The sequence below is a fragment of the Crinia signifera genome, chromosome 3 (assembly GCF_055691185.1).
Source record: "Crinia signifera chromosome 3, ASM5569118v1, whole genome shotgun sequence".
Taxonomy (NCBI): domain Eukaryota; kingdom Metazoa; phylum Chordata; class Amphibia; order Anura; family Myobatrachidae; genus Crinia; species Crinia signifera.
The window spans coordinates 205,582,710-205,609,077 of NC_139219.1; the positions used below are offsets into that span (position 1 = coordinate 205,582,710).

Consider the following 26,368-nt stretch of genomic DNA (forward strand, 5'->3'; position numbering starts at 1 on the left):
ACGCCTCACTCACCTGTCCAGGGAATCACCGCCGGCATCCGTCACCGCTGTAAACCAGGCTTTTTACTTTACTACTGGAATCCAGTCTGATTGAGTGCCGCCTCCTCCACTGGTATATATATATATATATATATATATATATATATATATAATCATCTTATACTCATAGATTTATATGCATATAACTCTCTATATATGCTCTGCAAAATCACTACATTTTGTTAATACACACCTGATTTAAATATTTTGTATTATTGTTTCCTATCCTGTTTAGTTCCTATTAGTATTAGCTCTTATTTATAGGCTTAATCCTTCATTATATATATATTATTTGTAGTACTCTGTTAGTATAGTGCATTAGTTCTCTTTCTGTGTGCTCTTCTTTATAATACCGACAGTTGTCCTTGTCACTTGGGGGTAAGCTCACACTGGCACCAGTAGCATAAGTCCTGTGGGCATCCAAGTACCGGTAGGCATATAAAGCCTTATGGGAATGTGGCACAAAATCCTGCTGGTGACCTATGTGAGTCTTACACGTGGGTGTACTGGGGCAACTGTCCAGAAGACAGATGCCAGACACCATCATTCCGGAACATCTGGTCCCTTCAGCCTGCTCCTTGTATTAACTCAGGTGTTCCCTCTCTGGATCATAACAGTTATGAGTGTCTTAAGTGACTCCCTCCACACCCTGAAGGTTTTTTGCCAGCCATGCACATACAGTATGCTTTCTTTAATAAAGTTGCAGAAGGTGTCACACTAAATAGACCAAGGGCCACTTTTGTGCTATCTCTGCAGGCATAAAAACACAACGTTTTGGTGGCAGAAAAAAAGCTGCACGGCCCGCTACAAACACTGGGAAACTGGAACTTAGAAAACCACAAGAAACCAGAAAAAAAAAAAAAAAAATGGTTTGATCATAATAATTACAGCCCAGATATTTTAGTACCTGTGTATATTCAACACTTTCCCAGAGGTATTCTAGCCTGGTCTGACAGTGGTTAACATGATTAACCAACTCTATCTGTATAGTATACAGACCCACATATTATAAACAGATGTTTGCTTTTAGCTTTTAGATGGTTAAAATGAATGCATCAATGTACATTTTGGTCATTTTTATGACATCACATTCAAACCAAATTAGAGTCAACAATTAAAATAATCAGCAAAGTCAGTTGCAAAATACATATAAATGGATGCAGTAAACTCTGTTATTGTTGATTTTATGCTATTACTAATTACTGCTGATGTGAACCCCCCCCCCCCCCCACACACAATTTTTTTTACATTGAATAATAGCAGCATTCTCCTCTAAAGCAATGCTTTAAAAACAACCATTCTAGCTTATACAATGACCGTGTGGTGAAGGTGGGATTGTGTGTTGATGGTGGCACCTGAGGATGGCGTCCCTTACCTCGGGTGGTGCACCCGCATACTAGTCGTCCTTCTTTGACCGTCCCTCGCCATCTGGATAAGCTGTCTTCTTGCTGGGGCGCTGCGTGGCAGTCCAGCCCCACCAGCTCCTGATCCACAGAGCTTCAACGTCAGCTGGTGTGACTTCCGGGTCGGGCGATCTTGCGTGATCTCGTCCGCTGCTACTGTGCGCCGCTGATGGAGCTTCGTGCGCTCGAATCCCTTTGCAGGCAGGGGACTTGGCTTGATGATGTCGGATAGCTTGGTGTGGGTGAAAGTCTCCAACGCGTTTCGGCCTGGGGGCCTTCTTCTAGGGAGTGTATATATATATATATATATATATATATATATATATGGTACTTGTTTCCTAGCACGGCCACATATCTTATGGATCGTGTACCTTTAGTTAAGGTACACGATCCATAAGATGGACCCGATTTCCTTTGAAATCAGGTCCATTTGGCCGGCTAGGATAAAATATCGGGGGCATCGCGTCGGTCGGGACCGTTAACAATGGTCCCGACGCGACCGACGCGATGCCCGCGATTTCCCCATAGGCTTCAATGTTAAAAAATATTTTAACATTGAAATCGTGTCGGGAAAGGTAAAATATCGGGGGCATCGCGTCGGTCGGGACCATTAACATAGGTCCCGACGCGATGCCCCCGATTTTTACATAGGCTTCAATGTTAAAAGATTTTTTAACATTGAAATCCTGAAAAAATGTGAAAAATGTGAAATGGGCCAATATGACCCATTTCACATTTTAGATGTCCCCGTCGTCACCCCACGATAGACGCCAACCCGAAGCGTGGCGAGCGCAGCGAGCCAGCGAGGGGCGGCGGTGCGCGTCCTCCGACCTTTTCATTCCCCTACTATCCACGTCGGCGTGGAGTTGAGAATAGAATAGTGTGGCGAGCGCAGCGAGCCACCGAACCCGAAGCGTGGCGAGCGCAGCGAGCCCCGCGAGGGGACGCGGATACCTTCACAGTTATACGCGTCCCCTCGCGTGGCGACGCGGACACCTGTGAAGTCCGCGAAGGGACGCGTTTACCTGTGAAGGTATCCGCGTCCCCTCGCGGGGCTCGCTGCGCTCGCCACACTATACTATTCTCAACTCCACGCCGACGTGGATAGTAGGGGAATGAAAAGGTCGGAGGACGCGCACCGCCGCCCCTCGCGGGCTCGCTGCGCTCGCCACACTTCGGGTTGGCGTCTATCGTGGGGTGGGGTGTACGCCGTGACATTTGGGGGGGTTGGGAATATTTTACATTGAATCCAATGTAAAATCGGGTCCCAGGGACCCGATTTACATTTAATTCAAAAAAAAAAAATCGGGTCCAAAATCGGTCGGTCGCGACAATCACATCGCATGCGACCAAATTGCATGCGATGCGATCGACCCGATTTTTCCGACACGACCACCCCGATGTAAATCGGTGTGGCCGTGCTAGGAAACAAGTACCATATATATATATATATATATATATATATATATATATATACACACTGTATATCAGAAAAAGACTCCTCGCACAATCCCTATAAAGCTAGTCTGCTACCTTCTGTGTTTGTGCATGTGTGAGAAAGTTTCACTCTCTGCTAGCAGATGGCAGTGTTTTGGAGACTCATGGACAGTAGACTATACAGGTATATATATATATATATATATATATATATATATATATATATATATAGAGGTAGGGGTGTAGGCCTGGCACTCCTCCAGCAGTACAGGTAACCCAGGTGCCTTCAGGAACAGAAGTACAGGATAGTGAAGAGACAACAGCAGCACTCTGGGGATTTTTTGAAAAAATATATTTTCAGCAAAATAAGCTTCCAACGTTTCGGGGTATGTGACACCCCTTTGTCAAGGTTATACGTGCAATAATAGGTACATACATGTGCTTACCTTTATCATAACAAGTGAGAAGAGTGAGCAAATCACGTTACTGCAGCGTGCTGGCATCAAACAGGAAACGGACAGTGAAAGGAAGTGGCCAGGCAGTGGATGGAAGGAATATATATATATATATATATATATATATATATATATATATATATATATATATATATATATATAGATGAGGTGTAGAGAGTCCTTACAGTGCGGTTGTACTGGGAGAAGCAAGAGGCAGCATGGACTTTAAAAAGTACAAAAGTGTATTTATGAAGCAAATAAATTGACAGTCATAACGTCTATGGTTTCAGTGCCGGAGCCCCTTCCTCCTGACGACTGACAATTAAAAGGTGCTAAGTGCAAAGTGTACTTAGCACTTTGCACCTTTCAATTGTCAATTTTCACCTTTTGCTTATCTCAGTACAACTGCACTGGAAGGACTGTCTACACCTAAATACCTGTAAGGAGGGCACCTTGGCACATTGACCTATCACCAGAGTGGCAGAACATTCCACATGGTGGTTGTCCTACCATGGGTATTCTTTCAAAGTGCCTTTTAAATATTGTGGCATGGGAGCCTATCTTTCTTTCGGGATTGTGAATGGTTATTCTGGGCACTGTTTAGAAATGATAATGACTAAGCCTGTGTGGTCGTAATGGCAGGAGATTTGTTTCATAGCCACAAGCCAGCTGGCAGAAAAAATATTTCTAAGGGGGCAAAGCTGCACTCAGTCCAATGTTTTTGAATTTATAATAAAAGTTGTGGTGAAACAGATTTTACTTTGAATTAAGATTTCTCAAGAAGCATGTCTTATTTTGTTATTCAATTGTTCATTGTTTAAGAGTCAGAATGTAGCCACAGGGAGTACTACAGTATCTAATACTAAAGGTGGCCATACACACGCAGATTTATCTTCAGATCTGGAAGGTTGGAACAAAAACATGGTTATGGATAAGAGCAAATGACAGTTGACCATTTGCTTGGAAATGCTGGAAAACTGACAAACTGTCACTCATCCATAACCATGTTTTTGTTCCAACCAGCCAGATCTGCAGATAAATCTTACTCGTGTATGGGCACCTTAACTTATACTTTACTATACTGAAAACACATATGTATGTGCATAGCTACCATGCTTCCTGCCAGGTGGTGCCTTTAGTGAGAAATAAGCCACTGTATATTATTTCCATTCATTATATTTATCCTTCCCCCAAAAAAATCTAGTGCAGTGCAACAAATCACACTATGTCCCTTATTCTGATCGCCTCACTCGGACACGTATTTGTTCGCAGAGCCTTTCTTAGCTCACTGCGCATGCGTACCATTCGCAAGGCGCATGTGCAGGTTTGGGCAACCATGCATGCTTGCGACCTTACAAGCAGAAATACGCTGGTGAACAAACTCATGCAGAGTAGACGTAATGTGGGCGTATGGATGGGTGCGGCAACAAAACTGGGCGTTAACCAGGACGTATACTGGGGTGGTGGCTACATGTGCTGGGCGGTGGCTTCGCTCCACTGTGCGAGTGCGCAGACTGATCAAGCTCAAAATCATTCGCTCTGTAAAAGTAAGTCTCATGCCTCACAGGCCAGCCATTTCTCGGCCCCACATTCACACGGGCGATCAACACGTACAATTGATAAAATACATGCACCTGCACGCAATGTACACCCATGCAGCATACAAGTTTCTCTCATTAATGAATTAACTAACTACATGGCATCCACACGGGAAGCGCACTTTCGCAGTTTAACCATTTACACTTCTCTGCATTCTTATCTTTTATATATTTTATTGTTTTTCCCCACAATTGCACCAGCATTCTTAACTGCTATTATGTGCCATTTCCAAATCGCCAACCTTAACACACAAGCGTGCATGTCATGTTGGGACAATAGTACACGCAATTACAACATTACACATTTTTGGGACACATAGATTGAGAGTTAATTAGGAAAGTCGCACATTCAGAATACTAGTGAGGGTTAATTAGTATCGTAATTGGGGAAGGCAATTAGTAAATGGAAAGCAATAAACACTATAAAATGAGGGTAATTGGTTAATGGGTTGGATATTACTTCCCAGCGAATTCGGGCTGTGGCGTGTGAAACATGGATGTCCGAGCGGACAGGTCAAGTTCCAAACATATTGGTCATATAAGAATGTCCCATTGCAGTCTGGTCCTGACAATTGGGGTTATTGAATCCGTGTTAAGCATTCCCCAAACATTTTTTTCAGTTTGAACGATCTTTATCCAATTCAGGCTAGTGATCGTATGGGGGTTGGCTGCTTATTTGTTTACATTAGTTGATTTATTTTGCAAATGTTATCATTAGTGCAGTTTTTGTGGTTTGATTTTGGATGTATATAATATTTATATTAAGTACTGCTAGAACATGAATGAAAATGTAGAAACTACACCATAGTCCTGTGCGGTATAATGTAACATTTTCACAAGGCATAATGCAAGCACATTAGGATAGAGTCTGGACCCTGATTCCATGAGGATGAGGTGGGCCCTAGAATTTGGGGGTTCAATTCTGGGCTCCTCACTACAAAAAAGATATTATAGTACTGGAATCTAAATACATTTAAATTAAGGATTAAGTGGTTTTTTTTTTTATAAAAACATCCAGGTATACAACCAATGAACAAAATTCGGTACTTGTTTCCTAGCACGGCCACAATCGTATGGATCGTGTACCTTTAAGTTAAGGTACACGATCCATACGATGGACCCGATTTCCTTTGAAATCAGGTCCATTTGGCCGGCTAGGACGCATATAACTTCACAGGTATACGCGTCCCCTCGCCACGCTTCGGGCTCGGTGGCTCGCTGCGCTCGCCACACTATTCTATTCTCAACTCCACGCCGACGTGGATAGTAGGGGAATGAAAAGGTCGGAGGACGCGCACCGACGCCCCTCGCGGGCTCGCTGCGCTCGCCACGCTTCGGGTTGGCGTCTATCGTGGGGTGGGGTGTACGCCGTTAAATTTGGGGGGGGTTGGGAATATTTTACATTGAATCCAATGTAAAATCGGGTCCCAGGGACCCGATTTACATTTCATTAAAAAAAAAATCGGGTCGAAAATCGGTCGGTCGCGTCGATCGCATCGCATGCGATGCGATCGACACGATTTTTCCAACACGACCACCCCGATGTAAATCGGTGTGGCCGTGCTAGGAAACAAGTACCCAAAATTCAAATGGGGATTTAACATCTAGGCAACACCCTCTACCAGAAATTACTGTGGCAAATACTGTGGTTTCTAAATTCACAAATAGTGATTGTAGAAAAACTTGCTAGCCAATTTCTGAGCGTGCAGACCAGAGATATGGAATAACAATGTTATGGGAACACTGCCCCTGTACAAAAACATTAATATACTAATTGTCCCTAAATATATTTAAGGGAGACCCATAGAGAGTGCTACAGTACAAAAGACAGGAGGAACACTATAAATACCAGTCAAACAATATGACTGATAGGGCCAGATGCACTAAGCTTCAAAAGTGATAAAATGGAGAGTGATAAAAAGCCAGCCAATCAGCTTCTACCTGACATTTTTCAAACACAGTCTGTGACGTGTCAGGTAGGAGCTGATTGGCTGGCTGTTTATCACTCCCTATTTTATCACTTTTGAAGCTTCGTGCATCTGGCCCTTATTCCTTTACTGATGAGACTAAAGGCCCATACACACTGGGTGGCTTTGAGCTGAAAGTCGCTCAAAACAGCATTTTTGAGCACTACAAGTGATATTAAAGGAGAACTAAAGGATCTGTATGAGACTGACAGCTTAAGAAATACATAATATTAAATGAATCTCAGAATTCTCAACAGCCTCTGAATATGTCCAATACTGCAACAGTTGCAAAATAACTGCTGCAACACATTGTAACATTGAAAAAAGTATCACAGACTGTGAACACAAGACTAGAGAGAATTCATTTAAAGGCCCATACACACTTGACGATTTTCACCTGAAAATCGGTCAAAACAGCAGTTTTGAGCGATTTTCCGCTGAAAATCGCCTAGTGTGTATGCCTCCCAGATTGCAGACTAGCGATGATGCGCGCTCCCGCATCATCGCTGTCAAAGTCTCTAATCTGCTGGTTTTACCAGCATGCCAGAGATGATGGCTGATTTATTCAGCCATCATCTCTGTGTGTGTACGCCGGGCTGCTGGGCTAAAGATTAGCCACTTTGAGCCTGCGTACCGCCCCGCCGCCCCGCCGCCTCCCCCTGCTCCCTCAACCCTCCCCCAGCACGCACCTGTATTCCGGGCGGCTGCAGTACTCCTCCTAATGCCCGCAATTTCGTCTGGCTGCTGGGCACCCCTCCGCCGGCAGGTCCTCCCGTTCTTCCACGATCATGTCTGCCTGGCTGCCCCCGCAGCAGCTTCCAGGGTCCCCAGCCGCTGCCTCCTCATATGTTAAAAAAAAAGCAGTTGTTAAAACGTTTATAAAATGAGACCACTGCCACCAATGTGAGATTGCCCACAAGTGTATTTACAGTATATTATAGATATATATATATATCTATATATATCTATATATATCTATATCTATATCTATATCTATATATATATTTATTATCTATAAATATAATATATATATTATATTTATAGATAATAAATATATATATATATATATATATATATATATAGAATAATATATATATATATATATATATATATACATAAATATATCTATAATATAAATACACTTGTGGGCAATCTCACATTGGTGGCAGTGGTCTCATTTTATAAACGTTTTAACAACTGCTTTTTTTTTAACATATGAGGAGGCAGCGGCTGGGGACCCTGGAAGCTGCTGCGGGGGTGCGGGGGCATCCAGGCAGACATGTCAGGTGGGCGTGTGGCCGGAAGGACCTGCGGGCATTAGGAGGGGTGCCCAGCAGCCTGACGAAATTGTGGCCATTCGGAGGGGTACTGTAGCCGGAATTTAGGTGCATGCTGGGGGAGGGGGGAGGGAGCAGGGGGAGACGGCGGGGCGGCACGCGGGCTGAAAGTGGCTAATCTTTCAGCCCGTGCTGCGTACACACATAATCCAATAGACCGGCGGGTACTTTGTAGTTTCACGGCGCCACTAAATCGCATGCGATATCGCATGCGATATCGCATGCGATTTAATACCTGTTCATATTCCCACTATCCGCCGTAGTGGATAGTCGGGAAATAAAGAGGTATTAAATTGCGTTTGATATCGCATGCAAAATCGCATTTCCCTGAATATACTCCGCCCAGCGATCAATTCTGAATCAGGACCCAAAAACTGAAATGCACAGAATAATATGGCCCCTTCTCCCACCCTTGGAAATCAAACCCAGACCATTATGTAAATAGCCTTTTACATGAAAGATTTTCAGCAAAGTCTTTCACCTCCTGAACATCTCTTGCTCTTTTGGGAAAATAGATCAGTGTGTACGCACTACTTTGGTGACAGATATATCTATCAAAGATTTTGGCAAAGTCTTTTGAAATTAAAATCTTCAAGTGTGTATGGGCCTTAAGTCCCACATAGGACTCCCAAATAATAAGGGTTCAAGAGGTAATTAACCAATAATCCTGGTGTATTTAGAACAAGCCAAAAATCACTTGCGAAGTCTAATGATTTTTTGGTACTTATGTAGTATCTGGGCTGCCGATTTTTTGATTGTATGCCTTAAGTTAAGGCATACAATCAGATGCGATGCGATATCGCATCGCATCGCATCGCATCGCATCCGATATCGGATGCGATGACCCGATTTTTCCATAGGAATCAATGTTAAAATGATTCCTATGGAAAAATGGGTCCTTTTCATACCCCTACTATCCAAGTGGGCATGGAGTTGGATATAAACCTGTGGCGAGCGTAGCGAGCCACCGAGCCCGAAGCGTGGCGAGCGAAGCGAGCCCCGCGAGGGGACGGTATTCGTCCCCTCGCGGGGCTCGCTTCGCTCGCCACGCTTCGGGCTCGGTGGCTCGCTACGCTCGCCACAGGTTTATATCCAACTCCATGCCCACTTGGATAGTAGGGGTATGAAAAGGACCCATTTTTCCCATTGAATTCCATGTTAAAATGGACTCAGTCCATTTTAACATTGATTCCTATGGAAAAATCGGGTCATCGCATCGCATCGCATCGCATCGAATCGCATGGTCGCATGCGATGCGATGCGATCTCCCGATCCGACCCGATTTAGAAATCGGCAGCCCAGATACTACATAAGTACCGATTTTTTTTAGTACTGGAAACACATTTGCTTAGTTAGGTACAATAAAGTAAATTAAGTAAAAGGAGTGTTATTTTTTTGTTAATATTTAAAAAAAACAAAAACAACAACGTGGGGTCTCCTCTCCAAGCATAATGGGCTCTTGGACAGGTCCTGTTCCAAAAATATGGGGGACAAAACAATATTTGTGTCCCATATTTTGGAACAGCACCAGACTCTAACAGCCAGTGGTGTAATTCCACAGCTGGGGGACACTTTTTATGCAAGGTCCCCTGACCGTCTCATTCTCACTGTGACTGGTCAGTCTTGGACGGAGTCCCTGAGGGTTTAAGGATCCCCCAACAAAGGATTCCCACCCCCAAAATCTAACTCTCTCTAAAGATGTTAGATTTGCCCCACCTGCAGGGTGACATGTCCATCTGCAAAAGGTACAACTAAATTTCAACAAGTCATACACTGGTAATAGTGTCATTGTGTATTTCTAAATACACAGCGAGAGACATTGGTGTTTGTAATATAAAACAAGCTATACTGTATATTGATTACATTATTGAGCATATGAAATTGGAGTGTGTCTAAATGTATTTGTTGCTAAGTTGCAAATAGTAACGTGACATTTCTTTTTTTATAACAGGGCATTCCAGGGGCTTTAGGGAATTCAGGAATGCCTGGCTCACCTGGCTTGCAGGTAATCACTGAAATTCATATACTACTAATGATAATTATTATTATAATAAAAAATGGAAATCATTTTTTTAAACGATAAAACACATTTTTGGTGTTATTCTGGTTTATTCACTCATATGCGAATTCACACCCTAGTGAGTCAACCAGAGACCACCCTGTGAATGATGGTATGCCCGCCCCCCCTCGTACTACACGTATGTTCCCATGGCCTCTTTAACATAAACATCCATTAGCACTCCAGGGGGAACCTACCACATCTTTTGATGGCCGCCGACCATCGAAAGATGTGGTGTGTGCATGCATATATAAAGTGAGTTTCAGGTCACTTATATATGCGTGCACATTTATATATGCGTGAACATTTGCCCGCCCCCGGCGCCCATGTCACCTGGAGAACTCCATGGGAACACCCATGAAATGCTGGGAGTTCACATGCATATGGGTGTGACTATCTGCAGCCCCCCCAGTCTGTTTGGCGTATGCACATGCGCCGAAATGCGGCTGTGCATGCGCATACACCAAACATCGGTCCCCGTGCGACCGCCAGCTTGCGAATGGACCAGAATAAGGCACTTTAAATGCCATGAAAGGATTTAGAAAAAATTATAACATGTATAACATCCATTACTTCACATCTAAAACAAGAAATAATTGTTCTTTCTAAAAGATGTGGACATTGTGTGACTTATTTTTAATTACTGCAATGTGGCCAGCCAATTAAGTTGTTTGTGCCTTTAATTAATACATAAGAGCACTGTGGAGCACATGCTACTTCAATGGATCATTAGCTTTATAAAAAGAGGTTATGCATTAACTTGTAATTTAGATGGTTATGGCTATGAGAACACAACTTTCAATAAACACTTATTTAGTCTGTGCAATAGGTACTGTATGTAGGCCTGCATAAAGGTTAGCTGAGCAGTATCAGGGGCACCCACCCACCAATGCATTCATAGAACATGGAAAAATGTATTTGCATTGATGTGGAAACATTGGATTCCTCATCATTGCAAGGCACAGACAATGGTGGAAACAGATAGTGAGATACAGGCACTGGTGTGATTCCTCATGTTTTAATCCAGCATTTTTTAAAAGGGCAAAATCCACCCTGTCTATTAACCCCCAAAATGCATGTACCACTGAGTAAGGACAAATTATTAAGTGCTAAAAGTGCTAAGGAACCATACAAGTCTCACCTGTGTGTAGGTATCCTGACTACTATGGAAGTAATAGTCTGGGTAAGTGGACAGTAATTGGCAACTGTGCTAAATTATTTGCAGACTAATGCAGCATTTCATAAGACATTTTATACCATTATTTTATTTTTTTCTTTAGCTTTGTTCTAAGAAAGCAGCTAGGAATTGTGACAAAAATGTGCAATTTTTATGAGGGATACAATTTAGATATGTATGAGCATATGGAAATGTATTGTACTAATTATATTATTGTTATCAGGGACCACGTGGTTTGCCAGGTTTAAAAGGCAATTCTGGTCGGGATGGCAGTAAGGTAAAATATTTAATGTGTGTTGTACTGGGAAGATAACATAAAATGTCCCCCAGCATTTGACTTAGGGGTCTGTTTATTAATTGCTTATCATTGCAAAGCATATCTTAGTTGTGTCATCATTCATCAATCCGGTGTTGCCTTCAGAGTCCTGGTAAAATCTCTGCTTCTATTTCAAAGTTTTTTCTCTTCATCGTCATCATCATCATTAGCAGTAGCAGCATAAAACTGCCAGCAAGGAGGTCCAGCTCCAGACCTGTAGCAAGGTTGCAATTTTTGCAGATGAACAAAACCATGATGCACTGCAGGTGGGGAACATGTGCAGAGAGAGTTACATGTGAGTGGGGTGTGTTAAAAACTGAAATATAAATTGCAGTGTAAGAATAAAGCAGCCAGTATTTACCCTGCACAGAAACAAAATCCCCCCAAATCTAACTCTGCACCTGTTACATCTGCCCCACCTGCACAATCACGCTCTAATGAACAAAACCATATGCACTTAGGGACGGAGCCACCACTAGGCAACTCTAGGCAATTGCCTAGGGCAGCACAGCACACTGCTGATGACTGCATGGGCTCCGGAGCAGGCTCACCAGCAAGAACAGCAAGAACAGGTGACGCTGGCCGCTTAATAGAGCCTACATGTGCGCTCCCTACTCTGCAGACCCTGCTGCTACTGCGCCTGTCATACTGTATGACATTGCACCGCAGGCAGCAGTGTGCAGAGCGGCTCCCCATCGGTCACGGCCAGCACCATCACCACCCTCTCTTTCTCCGCCCACCATCTCTCAGTCCTCCTCTCTCCCTCCCACTTCCTACACAGTGTCCCGGGCCTGGCTCCTCTTCCCCACCCCCTACTAGAGCTGGCATGTTCGCTGAAACCTCCTGAATACATGTGTCACTCTTAGATCCCTCACCTCCTGTCGCTGCTTGCCCTCAGCCCAGGCACACATCTACACAAACACAAACTATATAATATTTGATATATTTAAAAATTCACCACATTTTTTTTTGCAATCCTGTTGCCGCATCTTTGGTCCTTGTATTGAATTATTTATGCAGGCACCCATTCATATTTATATATGGTGTTTTCTGGGTGTGTTTAAAAATTGCTTGCATGGGCAGGTGTTTTTAAGGTGGGTCTGTGACATCAGCACTGACCACTTCCAGATTAGTGGCAGCCTCAAACTTACACCCAGGAACTGCTAATACGAATATGAAGGATTTGCAATTCATTCGCAGATTTGCATGGGGGAGGGGCAGGGGCAGTAGAAAAATGTTTTGCTTCGGGTGTCAAGAAACCTTCCACCGGCCCTGTATGCACTGCAGGTGGGTCTGATGTTACATGTGCAGAGAAAGTTAGATGTGGGTGTTTTATTGTTTCTGTACAGGGTAAATACTGGCAGCTTTATTTTTTACACTGCAATATAGATATCAGTTTGAAGTACAACCCCCAGCCAAATCTAACTCTCTCTGCACATGTTACATCAGCCCCACCTGCAGTGCATATGGTTTTGTCCATTAGAGAGTGATTGTGCCTTTCCGAGTGAATCAGTATAACCCCCAAAGTACAGTTTTTGCTTGTTATATAAAGCCACTTCAATCCCCCATTGATGTCCCCATCTTCAGTATCCTTCTTATTAAATAGTAAAAAGAAGTGGTTATCACTGCGTCTTACATATACCCCATAAACCATTGAAGCTGCTGCCAATTTAAACGGTTATGTTTTATCTCATCTGCAAGGAACAGTACACGCCAACCGTGTCCTGAAAATGGATATTGTCCCAAATTGTATAATAAATTAAATTAAAAACATTGTTTCAGACATGTCAAATCCATTACAGAAATGTGTGAAGACAAGCTTTCATAACCATTCACAGCAATTGTATTCTGGGTGCCTGGAAAACATATTTTTGAAATGTTGTTTCCAGTACTTTGCTTGTCAAATAAAATGCATATCTGCCTTCTACAGCAAGAACACTTCATGCTCCATCTCTCTCATCTCTTTGATGCCAGAGCTAAACATAACAATGCATCCTATGAATAATGTGTTTATATATGGCAGCAGGTGGAAAACTCTGTGTAACCTAACTAATATAGTAGTACTGAGTGTTCTAGATGTAGACAAAGTCATTATATTATGCAGTGTTCTATAAATATGATAACAACCTTATCCACCACCACTACTCAGTGCCACCGAGATGAGGGGAGCGGGTCCTTTTTACCCGTATTGGGAGAGAGATGACAGGCTGCTGCTGCAGATCAGCCTCTCTCCCCAGCCCAGCACACGTTGCTCAGCACTGTGTGCTGAGCTGGGGAGAGAGGCAGTTCCATCTGCAGCCTGTCATCTCTCTCCCAGTGCTGGTGTGCATTCTCACCCACACCCCCACCAACACCAGTTTGCACAAACTATTTTTTTTTACATGGTTGTGGCCATGCCCCAGTGGCCATGACCCTTCCTGGTGGCATGCCCCTTCATTTTCCCATGGCCCAGCCAACCTATTGGTGCCCCTGTCACCACCACACTTAACAACACAATGGCATATAAGCACAATTCACTGCAATAATGTGTTCTGAATTTCTTAATATGAAACTCTTGGCCCAGGTTCGCCAGGCCTGCTTTAGGGTTTCCTGATAAAAGAATGTTTGAGGTACACGGGGCCTATGGCAATAGTAGAAATAGTGAGTAACTTAAGGCCCCCATACATTAGTCCGACTTGTCCTAGGGACAAGTCGGACATGATTTCCCTTGCAGCTCCCCGGGAGGGGGACACACGATTAGGCACTTGATGTGCCAAATTTTGCATATGATAAATCTCATGGATTTATCATATGCAGTCCCCGTGGAGCTGCAGGCGGAGAGCTGGGTGGGGGACGCTGGGGAGCTGCAGGGTAAGCTGACAGATAGTCAGCAGGTGGGGGACACTGTCATCTGGGCATGGGGAGAGGCTGGCAGGGGCAGCTTACACATAGGCAGCGGGCGGGCGGACGCCAGTGAACCGGTGAGGGAAACAGCGCCTCACGTGCTGGGCAGGAGAACCAGGGCGGCAGCCGCAACTGCAAGGAAGAAAAACCCAATACAAATTAATGGGGAGCCAGTGATTGGCTCAGAGCTCTCTCAGCCAATTGCTGAGAGAGCTCTCAGCCAATCACTGCCTCCCCATTCGTTTGTATTGAAGCTGCGGCTACCTGGTCCTCCTGCCCAGCAGTGAGCTGTTCCCCTCGCCGGTTCACCTTCACCGGCGTTCCCCCGCCCGTTGCCTATGTGTAAGCTGCCGCTGCCAGCCTCTCCCCATGCCCGGCGTTCCCCGCCGGCTGTTCCCTGCAGTTCCCCGGCATCCCCCGCCTGCTGACCCTGCCCGGATTTAGGAAATCTTATGTGCAGCCGGTGCGACTGCTCGACTCCGATCCGATGCGCACGGGACCGCGCATCGGGTCGGATAGGGTGTCAAACCATGCGATTTGGGACGATTTCACGGCCCGATTCATCCGAATCGGGTGAAATCGGGCCCAAATCGCATAATGTATGGGGGCCAATCAGGTGGATTGGGTCAATTTATCTGACAAAATCTGATGTGCCTGATGTGTAGGACCCAATGCACAATCCCTTGCCATTGGGTATAACCAAGAGATTGCAAGAGATTGATCCTCCTGCACATAGGATAAATCTCGAGTCAATTAGGTCCAACTTGTTGGACAAGTATAAGGGGGCCTTAAGAGCTTCGTTTTAATGTCAAACTCTTTTGTATGTCAAATATTTCTAAAAGAAAGCTGTAGCTATGAACCCAAAGAAGGCAAAATAGACATACACTACAGAAACATGCATTGGTTTGAAAGACAGTTACGTTACCTGTGTGTTGGGACTTAGAAATAAAGATTGCTCTTCCTTAATATAACTTATTCCTGTATTTGTGTTACCATATCTATAGATTAGTAACTTCTGATTTAGTTAAATCTATTTAAAATGATAATTTATTTTCAAATCATTCTAAATACCTACTTAGGGTGAACGTGGAAACGCCGGCTTTCCTGGATTACATGGACAGCTAGGCCCTAAGGTTAGAATGTTGACATTTTTGTTTGCTAGACACAAATGTATTTAATATCTTGGAAAATGGAATAAGACATAAGAGTATAAGCAATAAAACATTGTACTCACAATTAAAGCTGCTAAAAATCTATGTGATATTAATTCACAAATCACTGCAAATAAATCAGATTTAGAATTGTAAATCTGCTTGCTGATTTTCATCATATGATCTCATTACCTCCACCAGAGGCTCTCAGTATACGTGCTGTCCTCTGCAACCAGACACCCCAGCTGACCACCAAGTGAAAGCTACTGTATGATTCTTTTTGCCTAATCAATTTAGAAAATGACCAGTGTACAGTAACTACAGTACAGTAGTCTTTGTTCTATTATTAAGCAATGATACTTTAAAGTTGGATTGCTATTGGAAGTTGGATAGCTATGATGTAAAAAATATAAATGCTTTAAGGGATTTGACTTACAAGACATTTCATAATCTATATAAAAGCTTCTTAAATTGTGTGTTAGCATAATTTATATACAATATTTATTTTGATGTATGTTGCATTTGCTGTATTAAATAGTACTACTTCATTAATTTAGTGTGTTGCCTTCAAGTATTACAAAAGTGCTAATGCTGTGTACACACGGGGGAGATATATTGCTCAGCCATATATTGCTGAGCAATATATGGCTGAGCAATATATTGCTCAGCTTCTCCTGTTCATCAGCGACCAGAGATGGTCGCTGATGAAAAAGAAACTGCCGGGGGGAGCCCGGCAGTGGTAATCAGCTGGTCGCAGGAGCATGATCCTGCGACCAGCGATCACCACAGGGGCAAAAACGGGAGCGCGCACCCGGCGATATATCGCCGGTGCACAGTCCCATTTCGGTCAATATGGTCGCTGAGCGACCATATTTCCTGCGATTTTGGACAAAATCGCCCCTGTGTGTACGCACCTTTAGTGGCGTAGCAACAGGTGTATGATATACAGTATTAGCTAGTGACTGCACACAGGTTCCAGAGTGTCCCACTAAAACCCACACACAATATATGGTGTCCTTAATTGCAATTTGGTTACAGTATAATAACACAACTCACAGCACAACTATCCTTCACAAAATCAGAACTACAGTAGCTCCAATATCATACCTCCCAAAATGACCCTCTCCAGGAGGGACACAATGCTCTGTTCCTGGACTTCCCTCTTAATTTAAAATTGCCATCACCTGTGTGGAAACACCTTTCTTATCCATTAACGTGTTTAAAACAGGTGATGGCAATCATACATTAAGAGGAAAGTGCAGGAACAGAGCATTGCGACCCTCCTGGAATGGGTCATGTTGGGAGGTATGCAATATCCCTCAGAGAGGCCCCTCATTAGTCTATGCATATTTTTTCTTTTTGCATCAAGGCCCAGAAACACAGGGTCATTTAATTATGCAATTAAGAGTATTTACTTTTATTTTTCATGCTGTTCATATTACCTTAGGGTGAGCGTGGGCAAAGAGGAGACAAGGGATTTTCAGGCCTTGATGGAAAAAAGGTAAGCATAGCATTTTTTGGAATATATTTGTAAACAACATAGTTTTCGTAGCACGTACTGGTTAAAAAGACTGAAAGGGATTATGTTGCTTAGTGACGTACAGTAGGTCAAGTTGTCATTATGGTAAACAGGGGCAGATGTAAGAGATAAATGCAAGGGTAATGAAGAGAGATAAACGCCCAGCCAATCACCTGCTAACTGCCATGTTACAGGCTGTGTTTGAAAAAAGTCAGAAAGGAGCTGATTGGCTGGACGTTTAGCTCTCTTTATCATCCTTGCTTTTATCTCTTGTTAAGGCTTAATACATCTGCAATGCCCCAAAGTGACTATGGGGTAAATTTATTATGCTCGGTGAAGTGATAAAGTGTCTGGTTTTTATCATTTCACCGAGCTTAATAAATCTGCCCCTATTTCATGTTCTAAATTACAACTGCTATTGACTTTTATGATTTTTTTTTACTAATAAATGTTTAATTATTATTTTGAACCAGAATATTGAATTGAATAATAAGAAAAAGTATTCAAAATCTGGATTATTTACCCATACTTGTGCAATAGGTAATTGGGTCATTAATGCTGATCTGCAATGTATCTCCTGCATACTGTTTCCTTTTCTAAAAGTTATGATAGCATGGAACGGGATCATTGGATAGAAAACAAATAGGTCTACAAGCATAAGGTCGACACCACAAGGTGGACATGACAGAAGATGGACATGACTGAAGGTTGACATGACTTTAGGTCAACATGCAGGAAGGTCAACATGATTGAAGGTCGACATGGGGTTTTTCACTTTTTTTTTGTCCTGAGTGTCGACAAAGTCGACATGGACACTGAAATGTAGCACCCATCCCCTCGCATGGCTTGTTGCACTCGCCATGCTTCAGGCACAGTGTTAACCCCTTCCCGACATTTGACGTACATCTACGTCATGGTCGGGATGTACTTCCCGACACATGGCATAAATGTACGTCATGCCATTAAACTGTCACCGCGTCTATAGACGCGGTGACAGAGGGACGTTGTCTGCCGTCCCTGACAGCAGACATCTTCCCTCATTGCCCAGGGGGGGCAGCGATGCCCCCCCCCATCGGCGATCGTTGCGATTGGCTGTTCAAATGTGAACAGCCAATTGCAGCGTTTTATGAGTTATGTGTATAATTTTGACTCTGCTGCCCCCTAGTGTCCAAAAAAAATAAAAGGAGGTTGAAATAATGATTAAAACATAAAGTATACATATGGTCTATGTTAGTTATTAACTATTTTGAGTGGTATGATTATTTGTCTCACAAGCAGAAAATTTAACATTTTGCAAATTGCAAAATGTTCAATTTTTTTTACGACATTTTGGTATTTTTCACAAAAAAAAAAAAGACTGTATCGACCAAAATTTACCACTAACTTAAAGTACAATGTGTCACGAGAAAACAATCTCAAAATCACTGGGATAAGTAAAAGCAATAAAAAGTTATCCCCACTTAAGTGATACATGTCAGATTTGAAAAAAAGGGCTCTGTCAGGAAGGCAAAAACAGGCTGCGGCGGTAAGGGGTTATTCTCCTACCACGCCCTAGTGGATGGTAGGGCATGAAATACCGGCTGCTGGCACATGCCCGTTTAAAAAAAAGTGAAAAACCCCATGTCCACCTTCCCCCTTTCGACCTAATGCTTGTGTAGACCTAATGACCCTGTCGACCTAACCCATGTCGACCTCTCAGTCATGTCAACCTTCATGCATATCGACCTAGTGGTTTTGACCTACCGTAATGCTTGTAGACCTAGTGACCGTATCCCGATAGCACGTTGATTACTCTCATGTCTAACAGTACCAGGTTACACAGGATTGTGCCTACAACAAGGTAAACTGAGTCACTTGTAGATTTTGGAGACAGAAAAATGTGGTATTTTAATTTAAAACACATTCATCGCGGCAAAGTCTAAATAAAAAAACAACAACAAAAGACATCTTTACTGGCAAGCCTTATAGTAATTAAAGTGACACTATTTGTACTTCATTGTGTGCACCACACTTCTATAAATGTTTATGCTTTTTGTACAAGGGATATGAATACTGCCAATTAAGTTGTTGCCTAAGGAACCTGGTTTTACATATTCTAAGAGCAAAGACAATTATTTATAATGGATATGGATTTTCTTGACTGTGAAAGTTCCAAGCTGTGTTATTGTAATATTCTTTTGATCTGTCTGTCTAGGGGCGCTGACAGGTTGGCTGTGCCCTGGTAAAATGTAGAGGGTGTGGCCGCTGGGCAGGAGCATGTACTCCGGAGGGGGCATGGCTATGTCCCTGTGAAAAAAATGAAACGTAATTTGTGTGTGGTGCAGGGTGGCGGACAGGATCATCATTGTACACACAGAGGACAGGCTGCAGCACATGGCACTGAGCATATCTCTCCCCCACCCGGGACCCTTTTATTGTTCACTCTTCTTTTCTCTCTTCTCTTCTCTCAATTAAGTCTGTTTCATCACCACATGCACACATACACACATTGGGGTGTATTCAATGTCTACTCGCCTTCACAGCTCGCAGGGTCAGTATTCGACTGGTTTTTGTAGCAACGGGGAAACGGCATGTGCGGCCACTAAAGCTGCGAGTCTCACTGTTTGGGGGAATCCTCACCCATCCTCTGAGGAACATTAAATAGGGTGAGCGGCTGTCCGGGGGCAGCAGCACCTGGAGGCTTTATTGGGTTCCCGGGTTCCGACGCATGCACAGTATGGTCCGCTATACTGCGCATGCACAGAACCCGTTTTGGGGGCTGCCGCATATTTGCGCAGAGAGAGGCATCCCGGAGGGAGGGAAAAACCTCCAGTTAGGATGCCTTGAGTGACTGGCAAGTCGGACTTCCAATAGGAAGTCACTGCCTGTCACAGTGAAGCCAGAGCAGTCTCACAGACTGCATCTGGCTTCACTTTAGGCAGAGATAGTGGCGGATTTTACCTGGGGGGGGCTGCAGCCCTGCAGCCCGTAGGTAAAAACCACCACTGGATGTTACCGATGAAACATCAAAAGATTCCTATCCCTAGAATTTTAGTTCCAGATGTGAAACTAAGTAAAGGTGTTATTTTGCACTCCAGAGTCCATGAGTCTTACCTGAGTAACAGCACATCAACAATCATCCTGAACGTTAACATTCTGATCATGCCATCAGCATACCAGCTGTTAGATCTTCTACTACTGTACCTGACAAAGCTGTATCCTGCTGTCTGATATAGTCCACAAATGTCTTAACTGCCACAGCTGTAGGTAGCAGGCCTCTTATGCAGGGCCGTCTTAACAGCAGTGTGGGCCCCTGGGCAAAGCAATGCACTGGGGCCCTTACCCATTCTCCCCTCCTAGGGTTGGGGGGTGCTATCAGCAGCAGCTTTGATGTCCCACGGGTGGCAGGGGGGGCTCTATCTTTCACTCAACATGTAGGACCTGGAGCAGTAACTTCTGCTAATTACTCTTTTACTGAACCTGAGAAATATGACTGGGAAGTGCAACTAACAGGTCGGATGTGGACTGGTGCTTTGAAGTTGGATATCTCCAGTTCCCCAGGGCTGATTTTCAAAATTCTGGTATCCCTGGAAATAGGGGATCCTCAGCTATCAGAATAGGGCCCTTATACACCTGGGGCCCCTGGGCAAGTGCACATCAAGCCCATACGAAAAGATGGCCCTGCTCTTATGTGCATAGTGATAAAAATGTGATAGGCATGGAGTCAAATGTGAGCACACCAGAAAAGTTATCAGAAGCTGAAAGTAATAGCTGCCCTCATAGAAAACTACAGTACATGCTTGACAGACAGAATTACCTTCATAATAAATACAGCAGCTCTGATAGGAAGAACTCACAGTTGCCTGTGCTGTATGGTATAGAACTGTTATTAGTATGTAACTTTAATAGTACGTTCTTCAGCTTTTTCCTGAATCAACCATACACAATTTTACCTTATTTATGCACAGGGCTACCTTCTTCTCGTGTTACTTCCAGATATGCATAATCTGAGTAACATGTTATTGTATGTTAATGTACAGTTAATTGCTAATTAAGGTGAGTGAAACTGTATCTTGTACTTTTAGGGCGCAAAAGGAGACAAAGGAAGTACTGGACTAATAGGAAAGTCTGGAAGACCCGTGAGTATACTTTCTATAAACAATAACAGAAATCACAGTACAGTAGTTTATTTGTAGAAGACTCATTCTTGCCATTTAACAGGGAGAGCCCGGATTACATGGGAAGGATGGCACCCCTGGATATCCGGGATTAAAGGTCACATTTTAATATTTATTTTTGCTTTAATTAAATCTTTATTATACTGTAATATTAATGATACATTTCCATTATCCTTTTCCACTCTATGACCATACCTTAGCATAGGAAAACTTATGGATGGTTTCCAGTTGCCTGGAAACTTTCTCATCCTGGTCAGTGGTTTACATTGTGGCCACAATAGCAATGTAGTTTATAATACAATTTTTCTAGAGCCATGCAGTGGAGAGTGACTACCAGTCAATCAGCTCTAAATATCATGCTACCAGAACAATAGCAGTTAGGAGCTCATTGGATTGGTTTATCACTGTTCTCTATGTATCTCTTTGAAGCTCATACATCTGGCCCAATGTCTGCTGTATGTGTGGGTCTCAGCCCTTAATCTGTGCTCTGGACCAGAAAGACCAGAGAGCAGCTGCCAGCAAGAAGAGACATTTATCTTATTTTGAGGTGGGAGTTCTGTGGCACAGACAAAAGTGATATCTTTGAATGTATAGTATTAACATTTTTAATGTTTTAATAAATAAATAATAAAATATTGCACAAAGGGATCGGTACTAAATCTCGGTGTTCAAAATCCCAACGCTGGAATCCCGAAAGCTCAAATCCCGACCGCTCAAATCCTGACAAGGGGGGGACGTGGATCGCCCCCCCCCCCCTTGCGGGCTCGCTGCTCTTGCCAGGCAGCGGTCCCGGTGCCTCGCTACGCTCGGCACACTTATTTGGTCTCCCTCTATGGGTGTCGTGGCTACAGAGCCTGCCGGGGGTCCCCGCCACCTCCCCCACCGTCACCGCCGGTCCCCCTCGGCGCCCCGACACCCCCGAACTGGGCAGGGAGATGTTGCCCATCCGCCGTGATACTGGGGTGCACGTGTGCGTGAGACGCACGCGCGGCCCAGTCCCTATCGCTGGCGCTCGCCAGTGAATGATCTGTCAGTGAAGGATCTCACAAGTGGGATCTGGCGGGCGCTGGGCAAAGATGTAGTCTGCTACATCTGTATGCTTTTGACAAATAGTTGCAGCCTGGACTGCCATGCAGCATGCGGCAATACATTTGCCAATGTATATACATCACACTATGAAAGAGTGAAGCTACGTCTGAAGATATGCTACTGAAATCTATTGGGAATTCACACATTTGCTAAGCATTTCCTGCCGAATTAAGCAAAAAGGAAAAAGTGTATGAGCACATGTATGCAATTTCCTGTAGTACACTTTAGTATTTGTGAAGGAATATTACATTTACAACATTCAGAGGATTCAGTATGAAATCCCGGCGGTCGGGATCCCGGCGTTCAAAATCCCGACGCCGGAATCCCGACCGGCGAAATTCCGACAAAGGGGGGACTTGGATCGCCCCCCCTTGCGGGCTCGCTGCGCTCGCCACGCAGCGGGCCCGGTGCCTCGCTACGCTCGGCACACTAATTTATTCTTCCTCCAGGGGTGTCGTGGACATCCTACTAGTGGTGGAAGAGGTAGGACAGGAATTGACCAAAGTAAGAATTGAACTAAATGAGACTAAAAAAGTGGCCAATTCAATCCTTATTGAGGATAAAACAGAAAAATGGTTAGACAAACTCAATAGTGCCATAGAGAAATATAAAAATGAGTTAGAGGCGAAAACTGGAATCAGTTAATTTGGATTATAAACAGCATACTGTCTACCGCTGGTTGATGGGTGATACCTATAACAAGCCCCGTAGGAACTACCGACGTAGGCCGGCTTATACTGTTGATACCTGTTCATCACAGTCGTCAACAGATAACGACACCTCTGAAAGACTCCCCCCTAGTGGTAATAGACAGCCACATTTTTTAGGCGAAGGGAGTGGTCCTCCCAGAGACCGACAAGTAAGAAACGCCCCAGGACGCCAACGCGGCGGGCGGATACAAGAAGAAAGGGAAGAGGTCAACAGAGGTAAATCCGGTCATGAATATATCTGAGTACACTCTAACCCCGGGTGAGGAAGAGTTGCTCAGTATGGGACTGGGATTTGTACCGATTTTTTCAAGGCCCAAATTTGATACAGTAATAGATCAATACAAGTTGGGGCGTAAACTACGATTAAAGGACCACTTCTGTGACACGGAAGAAGTGTCCAGTGAGATACTAAATCAAGTCCTAAAAAAACCCAGTACCTATGACCCACCCACAACCAACCCAAACATCAAAGTATTTCTCCGAATGATTGATGTAGATTTGAAAGAGGATAAAAATAAAAACATGTTTGACAACCTCACCCCTACTCAGCGGGAAGCGGTAAAAACATTGAAAAACAACAAGCAGATAGTAGTACGCCCCGCTGATAAGGGGGGAGCTGTTGTCGTGATGAACTACTCCGATTACCATCAAGACATTTGTGAGCAATTAAGGGATACATCTGTTTATGAGTGTGTCTCAAAAAATCCGATGTATCTGATTAAAAGTAAAGTGGATATCCTTATTAACCAGGCAGTAACATCAGGTTGGATAGACACTGGGATAGCTAATTTTCTGACAGTGGATTGCCCAATTTGTCCAATCATGTATACCTTACCTAAGGTCCACAAGAGGCTGGACAAGCCCCCTGGCAGACCCATTATCTCTGCCAGGGGGTCTGTAATGCAGCCTATGGCGCAGTTTGTGGACCAGGTATTGCAACCTGTGGTGAGGGCAACCTCAAGTTTTATACGAGATACCCCGGATTTTCTCATGAAAATCAATAATATCAGGTTTGCGGGGGATGATGTGGTATTGGCGACCATGGACGTCTCGTCCCTCTACACGGTGATACCGCATGTAGAGGGGATAGACGCAGTGAGAAACAGATTGTCTAAAGCTAATCATACCGTACCTCCGATTGAGTTCATTTGTACCCTCATTGAACAGGTCCGAATCAATAATCATTTTTTGTATGGTGCAAACTGTTATGTCCAGCGCAAAGGAACAGCCATGGGCTCCAATCTGGCCCCTGTATATGCCAATATTTTTATGGCGGAGTATGAGGAGAAGAACATACTAGCTCCATACAATGCATCCATCATGCACTATTATCGTTTTATTGACGACATTTTTTTGGTGTGGCAGGGAGACATGGTGACCTTTGAAGCAATGGTCCATGAATTGAATGAATTGCGGTCCCCAATCCGTTTTACACACACAGCGAGCCTTACATCAATAGACTTCCTCGATGTAACAGTCTATAAGGATTATAACAAGATTGGTACGAAACTATATAAAAAACCATCTGACCGTAACTCGTTATTGCACTACATGAGTTATCATCCAACAAATTTGAAAAATGGACTGCCTATATCCCAGTTCTTAAGGGTCCTTCGAACCAATTCTGATTCAGAAAGCACAGTACGCCAGATCGATGAAATGCGAGAGAAATTTCACGATAGGGGCTACTCACCACAAATTGTAAAAAGCAGCTTAAAAAGGGCTAAGGCAATACACCTGAGTGACAACGGTAACAAGCAAAAGAAGCCAAATGATCGCTTGATAGTCACAACGACCCATGACACAAGGGCATCATCCTTTAGAAGAAGCATCAAACAGCATTGGGGGATAGTAGCATCTGACCTATCGCCGAGGACAGAATTTACGTGATATGTTGATGAGACCAACACTAAACTTCAACGGATCCTCTGGCAGTGAGTGGCTGAGACCCACACGACTGGGATGTTATAGATGCACTGGGTGCACCACGTGTCAATCTATGAATACGGGTCAATTTTTTAACCATCCACACAATGGGCAAAAAATCAGGATTCGGCACAGATTGAGTTGTTCATCTGACCATGTTATCTACTTGTTGAAATGCCCATGTGGCCTGACGTATGTCGGGAAAACCGTCTGCGCCTTTAAAGAACGGATGTCGAATCACCGATCTAGCATCAGGGCAGCACTGACGTTAAAAACAAGTGATAAACCAGTGGCGCGCCATTTTCTGGAGAAAAAACATGCTCTCTCCTCACTGAGAAGTATTATAATCGATCATATACCAACATTGAGTCGTGGAGGAGATCGAGCAAAATTACTCCTGCAAAGGGAGACAAGGTGGATATACTCCCTGGACACCATCAGCCCTAGGGGCCTGAATGAATATAATTCATTTAAATGTTTCTTATGAAGAAAAATAATCACTTTTTCCAATTTTCTCTAATTTTTCCTTTTTTTGTGCTTTTGATGTTCTTTGATGGAATTCTCTGTGTTGGCTATGTAACACTAATCTACAGTAGTGGCATAATAAGCTTGGGTAGCCATGGTCACATACCACATCAAACTCTCGGTCGTTATGAAAGATAGGGACTAGGGTTGAGATTATTGGATGTAGTACCTAGGTTATGACTTAGCTTTTTTTTTAAATGTTATGTGTATTATTGTTGTTTGTCTAGAAACTGAAATCCTGCTGTATGCTGCCAACTAATTGCACTCATCTAAAATAACACCTCCTAACTACTCTAGTGTAAGATTAATGCTATGCACCCTCTGATGGTGTGTGTCATCATGCTGCTATATTTAAATTTGCAGTTAAATGGGTAGCAGTAAGCCCATGTACGAGTATGGCGCACTACTACAGTTGTATGAGCGCTGGGTTTGTTTACAATGATGACGTGCCTAACTACAGGTACGCGTCACTTAGCAACGCATAAAGACGTGATATAGAGCAGGAGTATAGACGCTAATAGTTGGAAACGTGCTGACGCGTCAAAGAGGAGGGGGAGTACGCTATGAGGATTGGCGGATGTTCTGATACGCACAGAGGACCGCCTATAATGGCGGCGTGC

General features: G+C 43.7%; 1 protein-coding gene across 1 annotated transcript in view; it reads left to right on the forward strand.

The window, feature by feature from the left end:
• Positions 1 to 26,368, forward strand: part of COL21A1 (collagen type XXI alpha 1 chain) — a 237,019-nt gene that overhangs the window by 132,492 nt on the left and 78,159 nt on the right. Inside the window, exons 11-16 of the mRNA XM_083177317.1 lie at positions 10,188 to 10,241; positions 11,696 to 11,749; positions 15,751 to 15,804; positions 17,270 to 17,323; positions 21,406 to 21,459; positions 21,542 to 21,595. Of these exons, the coding sequence (XP_083033443.1) occupies positions 10,188 to 10,241; positions 11,696 to 11,749; positions 15,751 to 15,804; positions 17,270 to 17,323; positions 21,406 to 21,459; positions 21,542 to 21,595 (324 nt within the window). The remainder of the gene's footprint in view (positions 1 to 10,187; positions 10,242 to 11,695; positions 11,750 to 15,750; positions 15,805 to 17,269; positions 17,324 to 21,405; positions 21,460 to 21,541; positions 21,596 to 26,368) is intronic.